The following is an 11,081-nucleotide window of genomic DNA, read 5'->3' as shown; positions in this document are numbered from 1 at the left end:
TGCTGGATCACTCAGCTTCACTGATGAAAATGTATCCTGTCCAGCGTTGAAGGGCTTTAATAAATCATGGCCAGAGACGCAGTGCAGAACATTATGATAAGCAATGTGGAAAGATCAGCTGTAGGATGACCACAGGCAATACTGGTGATTATTCCTTTGCTCTCAGCTTTTTTTGTGGGGGGTGGCACAGCTTCTAGAGTTCCTCCTAACATAATATCCCATAGATACAGACTACAGAGAAGCATACCTGCCTTTCCCAGTGCCATATCACCTGGCAGGATGTTTTATCAGCTCAGATGCATCAAAACCACCATGTCCCTTGTTCTGCAAACCATTTGGCATACAATACAATTCTTCTATTTGTTTTCTGAAGTTAGGTGCTGATTATGTGTACATAGTTTCATAAACAAAAAGCATTAAAGTAATTTTTAACTTTTAATTTTTAATTTTTTTAACCTTATATATTAATGTACCCATAAAACAACGCAGACTCATCTCTAATTTTGTAAAGCAACATCATGGAAATATATATACTTTATAAATATTTTTTACTGGATTTGGCATTTAATTCAAGTATTTATAATGCTTCTGAATGAAGGAAAAATCAAGCATTTTTATTATTACAAAAAGACTCAAGACTTGCAACCTTAACTATCTAGAATGTGTAAAGCAGATTTTCATCACATACAGCTTACCACCTATTTGAGTGGCTGCCTAATAAAAGTTTTATAAAATGTGATGCTAAGAAGTAACTATTACAGTGTCTTGGCCTAACTGTTTGAAACTGGAAGGAGTGGAAGGTATTGTGAGAATTCATAACTTTGAAGTTTAACTCCACACAAAATAGATAATTAGATTTCTCTGCAGGGATGAGCAAATTTAGAGATTTAGTCTCCTGAAAATTTGGGTAAAAATTGTGATGTTCTGCCAAAAGATTACCTCTTAGTAGCCTTAATCATAATTTTTTAAAGAAAGAAAAAACATCACTGATCTCTGGGTAAATTGTGAACATCCTACTCAATTTACATAATGCTGACATTTACCAGGTGGGGTGCTTTTTTGGGTGTCCACATGACCACTTGTATGAGGTAGAAACTTTCCTATTGGTGGTCCAGCCTTAGGCTATGTACACAAATTAGATTTTTGTCAATGGAAAAGATCTTTCACAATCCTTTCCAAAGACAGGAGACCGAAGGATGCATGAATGAGTGCTGTACATACATCGCTGTTCTGCTCAATGGAGAGGGTAACGGGGGAGAACGATGGAGCGGCACCCCACTGTGCTCTCTCACATTTAACTTGTATTACGATCGTTTTCATTAGTGAATCTGCCAAGAAGGATCCATTAACGACGTCGGATGAGCGCTGTACACGTTGTCTAATATTAGCCCTGAATTGATAATCGGACGAGAATCATCTGACGTGTGTACGTAGCCTTAGGTCTTCTCTGAGAGTTTGCAGGAGAATAAATCAGCCCATGAGCCATCTCTGACCAACCAAGAAGCAGTGCTGTTAGGGGGATGGCAGATTAAGGGGGGTATACTTTCCTTTAAAGTAAGAAAAATCTACAACATGCAGAATAGGTTACAAATTCAGAGGGAGGAAGGGAGGGTATAGGTCGGAAAGTTTTTGCTCAGAGATACCCTAAGTACTCCCCTGCCACCATCTAAATAGAAATCAAATGTTTTGTTAATTACAAAATCAGTCTATTGTTTAAACAAATTTTCCCTAAATGGTTCTATAATACAAACAGGATTGTTTTGTTTTGTAAAATTTTGGTGATTATAAAATTGAATACAGTATTATGTCAGGAAAACAAACTTTGCCACATTTACTCTGCTCATACCTACTCTGTAATAATTTTTGTTACTCCCTTGTACCATCTTTCCAATTTTTTTCTGACCTTCGAACAGTTACATCTTAGTATTTAACTTGTACAGTATTGTTTAGTAAAGGAATCAGTGACTAAGCCAAGTGTGAAGTTTTGAATGTTCTAGTTCAAAAATAAATAGCATTAACATACTGTAAATAAAGAAAAAATAATTTTTCAAATGCCTAATGATCCACATTTAAAGAAAGCATGGGTTATAAAAAAAATGCCCACTTTGTGCTATTTTATTGTATTTGGATGCTGTGGTATTGATCAGTGTGTTGTACTTTTATTCCCTGTGTTGAATACAAATTTTGTGGTATGTGAAGACAGTGCTGCACATATGGACACATAGCTATAGTATTGTTCATTGACATCAAGCTTCTGCTTTGTCAGCATTAACTTTAAACCCCAAACACATTTTACATGAAGCATTTTATCTAAACAAAGCTCATGAAGTACAGTTCCCTTTTTTTACTATTTATATAAAGTATTGTTTGGGAAATAAAAACGAACAGCTGGAAGCACAGTATAACCCAATTTAGACATCAATATACACTAAAATATAGATGTTGTTCAATTCTGGGTACTGGTTGATAATTATTGACTAAGGCTACGTACACACGTACAATAATTGTCGCTGGAAAGGATCTTTCACAATAAAAACTTTATAAATTTAATACAAACAGCCTAGGACAACACAGCATGGTATCTGTATTAGAAATTTCTGGACTGGTTTCATAGGTGATACATTTGAATTGTATCTCCTTTGGGTTGAACATATGTATAGACCGTAGATTACATTTTAAGTACCTTGATTGAACATATATACATGTGCGGTATTTACATATTGTATTAACATTTATGGGAGGCCATACACAGATAATTTGTTCCAATATAATTTCTACTGTTTATTGGAGGACTTCAAAATCATCACCTACAGCACAGGTGTCAAACACAAGGCCCGCGGGCCAAATCCAGCCCGTCTGGCCGTTTTTTGTGGCCCGCAGTGACTGTGCCACATCCCAGTGCCTGACATTTGCGGCCAGGAGGACCCAGTCCCAGAAAGCTAGGTAGCGGTCCACAGAAGGGCCTGAGCTCGCTGCAGGCAGGAGGGCCCCAGTTGCTTCTTCACATTTCTGCCGAGACCCAGCACTAAACACGGCTGTGCCAGAATCGCAATCCTGCTGCCAGTAGTATGGTGCTGCTGCTCCAGGTATGGAATCTCAGTGGGATGATACATGAGCAAAGTCTCCAGAGACACCGGCCTCCACCTCAGCACAGTCACTGGCTCCCCTCACATTGACCAGGATAGGTCAGGTACACACTCTGTATTCATCACAAGCTTTACATTTTTAATTCTAACTGAATGGTACCTTTTAAATTAAAATCTCAGAAATCTACAACCAGTTTAAATAGCACATCACAGGAAATGAGTTTAATTTCTAAAGCCTATATTGTATAATTTGCTCTTTATATTATGTGTTTTCTATGCAGGAGAAAACAGCATTCGGCAGCAAGTCTTTAAAATTGATGCTGTGTTATTATTCATGCCTTGCATTTATGTTATCTCTGGCAAAACACAAAGTTCCATTTTCAGAGAAGCCAATTACCTATCTGCATGTTTTTAGTATGTAGTCCAAAACTAAAATGCCTGGAGAAAACCCACGCAATACAGGAAGAACATATAAACTGCTTGCAGGGTCTCCAGTATGTTTGTTTGGTAATAACCATGGGGAATGACACCATATTACAACAGAATATTATAACAGAAAGAAACAAGGGTGGAGTGGTACATCGCAGCAATGCCTAGATGAAAAACAGATGTTTAAGATAATAAGCGAGTATTCATCAGATTTTTCTTTTAATTTGATGTCTACATTACATATAGCCAAGTCAGAGCCTTTACCTAATTCCTATCAAAATTAAAGTATTTATATAGCGCCAACATATTACGCAGCAAAGTAAGTTTGGCTGAAGGTATTGCACAACTATGTGTTGGCTAAATGAAATTATTATACAGTATATATATAACGCCAACATATTACACAGCCATAATAGTCATGTGACTAGCTGTCCCTCAAAGGGGCGCTCAATCTAATGTCCCTACCTAGGTCATGTTATTTTTTTTATATATGGTAATGATCATGTATGTTAATCTTTTAATACAGTTTTTTTTGTGGGGGAAGCCAATTAACCTGTGTGTTTTTGAAATGTGGGAAGAAACAAACGTAAACACAGGAGGAACCTGCAAATTCCATGCAGATAGTGTCCTGACCAAGATTTAAACCTGGGACCCAGCGCTGCAAAGTCCGGAGTGCTAACCACTGAGCCACCATGCTGCCCTCTTTCAATTCTAAGGTTTTACGTAGCAGGGCATAACGATTAAAAAATCATATCCTTAGCAGGTCCTAAAATTAGGTAAATACAACCTCAGGTGAACAACAGCACATAACATATTACATCCTATCATTAATTAACATAGGCTAGGTCAAAATGAAGAAGCAGTGTGAAAAAGAAAAGTACACCCTTACCACCCCATAGGAATAAAACAAACTCTATTAGAAATAAAAGTACAGCCAGGTTCTGCTAATTAAATGCACTTAGTTAAATGATCATCAGCTCAGCTCATCAGATTATATATTATATATATATATATATATGTGCATGGGAAGTACTAAATGGCAGGTGTGTTTCTTCATGGTACTGGCTAGCAATGGCCTAAAGCCATTTCCTTTACATTAGTTTGTTCATATTGTCTAATAATGAACTATTTGTACCCTATGTATCATAAAAACAAAACACAGTGCACACAGTCTATAATGCAAACCTGAGAAACTGGAAGCCCTAGTGTTTTATAAAGTTCCATACTTAGCCTTGTACACCACAGTAAAAAGGAGTCCTATATGTCGATTATAGAATATGTGTGCAAAAAAAATAACATTTATGCAAAAGATATTCAAAGAACTTTCATATATTTTTTATTCATCCGATATTCACATGTCCATGTTTACATTATACTGATAATTCACTAACAGAAAACTTGAAATACCCAATTTTCAAGGACTAGTCTATTTCTTCATTCACTCAGTTTATCTGGATTTAGAGCAGTCCTATCACACATCAGCATTGCCTACTATTACTACTACTACAGTCTTTGTAAGCCTTGGGTTAAAAGGACAAATACACCTATTTGTTTCTGAGGGGTTTTAAAACTTGAGGACAATCATCTCAAAAAAAGCACCATGATTTCTCTGGCCCAGTCTAGAATCTGAAATGGAGTGTTCATAGTTAAATATTTTCTAAAAAAATGAGATTTATAATACTCCTAATTGTGCCATAGATTGAATACATTTTTTTGCCAGTAACTTGGCAAATATTCCTGAAATTTTCAACCACACATGAAATATCTTTTCCACATAAAATGTATACTGTTTGAGTATTGGAAAATTAGTATAGCACAATATGGTATAATACTGTTATTCATTTCTTTGTTCCTTGCATTCTTTTAGCATGGCCTGGCCACCCCTTTTCCCCCCTTACCATGGCCTCAGTGTTCTACAGTTCTCATGTCTCTCTAGAATCTGATGTAAAACATGTAAGGGTGTTGTGGGGTGGGGGGTGTTCTGAGTGCCCAAGTTTACCATGAAAAGTCAAGATAACTATAAAAAACAAACCTCGGTTTACAGTGCGATAGGGACATGAAAACATTTTTTTAACTATACCTGCATCTGAAAATTATAGTACAACTTGGCAAAAAAAACCAAAACACAACAAAAAAACTAAACCTATGTCAACTATCTTTTAGTAAAAGGAGTGCACTCAGAATGTATGATTTTACACTCTGCAAAAACACCTTTAATTAAAGTTGCTTCATTTTTAAAACTGCAATATTACAGTAGTAAGCAGCTAGAAAAAAAATGAATGTCAACCACCAAACAAATGTTCTCTAACTGTTGTTCCAATATTTGCAAATATAGGTTCCATTTGTGAACAATTCCCTTTTTTGGAAGTTGTTTTTAAAGCAGCCTTTGAGAAATGCCTTGGAAGGGAAGTCATTAATTCAACTCTGTCGAACTAATGTTTTTTTTAGTTAACACTTATTTCTTAGTTCTATTCTCACATTTATGGATAGGCAGATAGTCAGGTGGTGTCTCTAATACCTAAAACATATCTTAGATATGATCATTTATAGGGTTATATACCCACCAATCTTAAAACCATGTTTAAACAGAAGGCATCAACTCACTTGTTCGGAGCCTGCAACTGTAAAAAAGGAGTGTGAGCAAGTTTTCACTATACAGACAAAAAGTGATTTTTTGTACTATATAATAACCTTAAGCGATTACACAAATATGTGGAAAGTGGCAAGTACTATAAAATAGGAATGAATATGGTAAATATATGATGGGCCCACTTTTATGGACCAACAAGACTGCGATGATTATAAACATTTCTATATTATAGCTTCATATATAGTTTTTCCTTTTATTTCTTTGCAGTAAAACAATCAATGCATTTTTAAAAGTATCTACAACTTCATTCTTACTTTTTTCAAATGTAAAATTGGTCATTGGTCAAAAAAGTTAATCCATTTCAGATAAAACATTTGTGTTAGATTCCAGAGTAACTCTTAACAGAATCACTGCAATTAGCTACTAAAATGCCAGCTATAAATATTATATAGATGTACGGTACACACACCACTGCACCCTGGCCCACGTTCCTAATCTGTACTGTTAAAGATAGGAAATCCTATTGGTGATGCATTAAAAACCCTTTTCTATGCTTAGAGTCCGACGTGTAACATGTTCGATCTTTCCTGTAACATATTCTGTTAAACTGATTTGGTAGTTAGCCAGCATCTTCAGCATCAAAAGCAAATTCAGCCACCACTGTTCCTTTGGCATTCTGTGTCTAGAAGAAACAAAATTAAGAAACTGAACGTTAGTGTGCACACATTCATTTATTAAAAGCAGAGACTTTTCACTATTGTGTTCAATGACATAGAAAGCAAAGTAGACCTTGTAGTAACACAAACCTAGTTTGCTAAAGACCCGAAGCCTGCTTTATTAAAGCAAGATTGGAGAAGATACACTTTCATCGGTGTACCTGGGTGATCCACCAAAACTGAAACTTAATGGACTTATGTCTTTTTTCAACCTGACTTACTATCTTGTCCAGGATTAAAAAACACTTAATAAATAGCAAATGACTTTTAAGAAATCCATTCCAGGTTATCTGGATCACCCAGGTTCACTGATGAAAGTGCATCTTCCCCAGTCTTGGTGAGCTTTATTAAATCAGGCCCATATCCAGGCAACATTCCATTAATAAAGCCACTTTTACTTTTTAAAAATGTTCTCCCAGATATAATAGCTGTGATTTAGTAACATAGTATTGTTTACTGGCATTTACTAGTCCAGTACAATAAAAAATTGCAGAAAGAGGGAGCAAAGCTGGAAGCAGTTTTATCCTCCAAAGGATTTGTAATTTTGTCCAGGCAGTTTTCCACAGTGCTCTCAGGCAGCTTGGCAAACTTGGAAATCTGACATTCTAAACTAATCCTACTGCCATGATTGTTAACCAAGTCTAGTTCATTTATTTTTTTTTTGAACTGAGATATTCATCCCCCATTAACCTATGCAGCCCCCCCCTTCCTTGTGTGAAAATTTTTTTTGACAGTTTAGGGGTTTAAACAAAAATAAAACCTTGGGAGATCAGTATAACCTCGGCTATATCATCTATAAGCCCAAGCTAAAAATGTGTGTTTAGGTCCACTTTAACTGTTTAACAGTTTTTTTTAGTAATATCTAAAGTTCACCTCCTCACATAAATATGTACGTTTCCAGGTGTGTGCCTAACATTATAAGAGGCTGATATCATTATAAATTACTTATGATATGTATATTCAAAGCATTTTATGATTTTACTTATAAGTACATAACTGAATACTGGTGTGTTTACAAGTGGCATGATGATCATAGTTACACAGTCAGTCAAGTTGAAAAAAGACACAAGTCCATTAAGTTTAACCACTAGGGAAATAAATATATCGCAGATATAAAACCCTATGGACATAGTTGGTCCAGAGGAAGGCAAAAAAAAAACCCAAAAAACCCCTGGTATAATTTGCTCCAACAGGGGAAAAACATTTCTCCCCGATTCCATAAGTCAATCAGATGTTCCCTGGTCACTGTTATCTTTACTTTAAAGCCTTAATCCCCAGTTATTTTCTGTGCTTCTAGAAATCATCCAGCTTTTTCTTAAAGCAAATTTATAGTAGTTGCTGAAACTACTTCCTGAGGGATGGACTGCATATTCCAGATGTGGTCTGACCGATGCTTTGTACAGGGGCTTTAGCTTTAAAATATTAGTTATAAGCAAAACTCAATAAATGGGGTTTCCATAGGCGATTCGTAGGCTTCACATTTCAGGGCCTTCCTCTGTATGGCAGGGCGATACATGGCAGACTGATCCCATATGGTGTCAGTGTTGTTGGTGGTGTGGGCTATAAACTAATGATGAGATAATAAATTTAGAAGTGAGCACTAGTAATCAATCATCCATATGTACTGCAGAAATGCACCCTAAACTTTGGGGACCTTACTAAAAGTCCTAAAATCCATCCAAAAATATTTTCCAACCTTTATTTTGCTCTTTTTGCTCCAATTTTTGCTCTTCATGGTCATTGCCAAATGCCAAAACTTTTACATTTTACTATTCATTGAGACATACAAATCACTGCTAAACAAAATAGAAATATTTAATGTCAATATATACTTACTCAAAGTCAGTAACCTTTTTTAATTCGCATACAGATGTGAAAGCTACAACTTTCTTTTTGAGACCAATTACACAGGCAGATTCTGGAGAATTTGCGAATACGCGACCTTAAAAAAAAGATATAGGCAATTAGCACAGGAGAGAGAAAATTTGTGTTTTGGCTGTCTATTATATAAACCTATTACAAAAAAATCTGCTGCAAGAATCTGGGTGTTCCTTGGCACTTATACACCTATATTCCACTGATAGTTGGAATGGCCTCTTACAGCTAGATTATAAAGATCCCCATAACACAGAGGAGGCAGATGTAGGGAAGGGAGGACACAGATGGGAACCAGATTGGAAGTGGCATACTAGAAGGAGCTGCTCAGCATTTTCCTGTAAATTGCTATAAAGAATTGTAAATCACCCCTCCTAGCCAAGGAAAGGAAAGCGAAGTTGAGAGGATCAAGTAATCAAACAATAAGTGAATAATGTTTTTTTTTCAGCAATGTACAGAACACAGATTTGGGTATGAAGGGCAGAGAAGCATAGAGTTCTAGGAATTGTACTGCATCCCTGCATGCTCGGATAACGAATATGTATGGCAACTTACTATGCTTGTTTCTGTTGGAGAAATTACTCCAACATGGAAGTAATCTTTCCAGTCAGCCAGGAACTGAAAACAGACTATACACTGGGCTTCAGGGATCATTTGTGTAATTTTCACTAGAAGATTTATTAAGCTTAAAATAAAATAAAAAATTACATAAAAAGTAAAAAAGTTAAAAAAAAAAATATTTAGGTTCAACATATCTTTAAAAAATGAAAGTTTGGGCACAGTGTTTTGGGATCATAGATACTGTAACCTTCTGGTAAGAAATAATCTAGAGAAACCACTTTGATCTATAATAGTTCCTCTTACCTCTGCGATAAGAATCTCGCAGTTTGTCAGTAATCCATAATACAGCTTTGACTCCAAGTTTTGTTCCATAATTGCGATCAAAAGGTGTAGGAGAACCACCCTAATAAAAGTAAACATAATCATTAACTTTACATTTGTAGAACTACCTTCTTATTCATATTACACAAAAACATTTTTTTTACATTATTATAAATCATTAATCAAAGCATGAAAAAATGTAATTGCTTTCAAATTAAAGTAACTAAATTAATTTAAATGGAAAATTTGAAAAGATGAATATGAAGTTTAAAAATGATAGTCAAGATAAAGGGTATGAATAATATTAATTCTTTTAGCATTTTCTATGCTGCCATAATTGTGTGTATGACTTGTACTGCACAGCTGAATGCTTTAGCAATAGCAAGGTCCTATGTTCAACATGATAGAATGGGCTCCAGTTCACAAAAAAAAAAAAAAAAAAAGGTGTTGTGGAATTGGGCACAAGTCCAATTTTTGCACCAGGTACATGCTAACACAACGCACAGACCTATAGCATTTTAAGGGATCAGTACATGCAGTATTTGACTGTTTTCTTCAAATAGTGTCTATGCATACATGAAACAATGTATACAAGTTGTGTTATATGACATCAGAAGTATTTAAGTACCAGATTTTTTAATAAATCAACAACATACTTGCTGTAGGTGTCCAAGCACATTGACGCGGCAGTCAAAAATCCCCTTTCCTTCAGCTGAATAAAGGTTATACAAAAAATCTGTGGTGTAGTATTCATGACATTTTTCATTCCTAGAAGAAACCATATTATAATTTTTTAAAAAGTGCGGACGCGGGTAATAAAAAGGAATAAATACTACTTTTAACATTTTATGTCTGCTTTGGACAGCTGCCTAACAGACAAACACTCTACTACACTACATACACTAACAACTAGAAAGCTTTTCTTCTCTCCACAAAGATGACTAATAATTACCAAACCTAGCTTAATGTCCATATTTCCTGGTATTCAACTAGAAATAAAAAGTACTTTGAGCACACACCGCTGTTTTCTACACACCATTATCTCAAACAGGATCAAGTGATCATCCATTTATTAAGTGTCTCTAAACAATCCCCTGAGGAAGCCTATCGACGAAACGCATCAGTTTCGGAGAATGTGATAATGCAATGTTTTTGATCATGATTTAAGAGAACAAAAATCACTAAATTATTATCATCCATGTTACATATGTTATTTTTCTTGGGAATGTTAAAAGCTTATGTATGTATTCCTTGATATATATTCTTTATCAGAGTAAAATTAACTTAAATCGCAAGCCTAAAAAGCTCTCTCTGTGGCTATTCTTTCTTGTAATTATAAATAATTCAATGCAGTTCAAACTGTTCACAATGGTAAACAGGTAATACACAGGTTAGAGAAATAAAAGTATCTGTAATAGAATAAACTTGAATAAATCAAGAAAATGGGTAAGAGCACTACTATGACTTACAAGCATAAGCACTGCCTTATGTTAGAATTTATAA

General features: G+C 35.3%; 1 protein-coding gene across 1 annotated transcript in view; it reads right to left on the bottom strand.

Annotated features, from left to right (window-relative positions):
* Positions 1 to 4,828: 4,828 nt before the first annotated feature.
* PFKL (phosphofructokinase, liver type) overlaps positions 4,829 to 11,081 on the bottom strand; it is a gene marked incomplete in the record, with an annotated part of 36,283 nt that continues 30,030 nt past the window's right edge. Inside the window, 4 exon segments of the mRNA XM_072418833.1 lie at positions 4,829 to 6,787; positions 8,658 to 8,763; positions 9,561 to 9,660; positions 10,235 to 10,346. Of these exon segments, the coding sequence (XP_072274934.1) occupies positions 6,640 to 6,787; positions 8,658 to 8,763; positions 9,561 to 9,660; positions 10,235 to 10,346 (466 nt within the window).

This window comes from Pyxicephalus adspersus, chromosome 7 (assembly GCF_032062135.1).
Source record: "Pyxicephalus adspersus chromosome 7, UCB_Pads_2.0, whole genome shotgun sequence".
In the NCBI taxonomy this organism is placed as follows: domain Eukaryota; kingdom Metazoa; phylum Chordata; class Amphibia; order Anura; family Pyxicephalidae; genus Pyxicephalus; species Pyxicephalus adspersus.
This window is presented reverse-complemented; position numbering and strand designations above follow the sequence as displayed.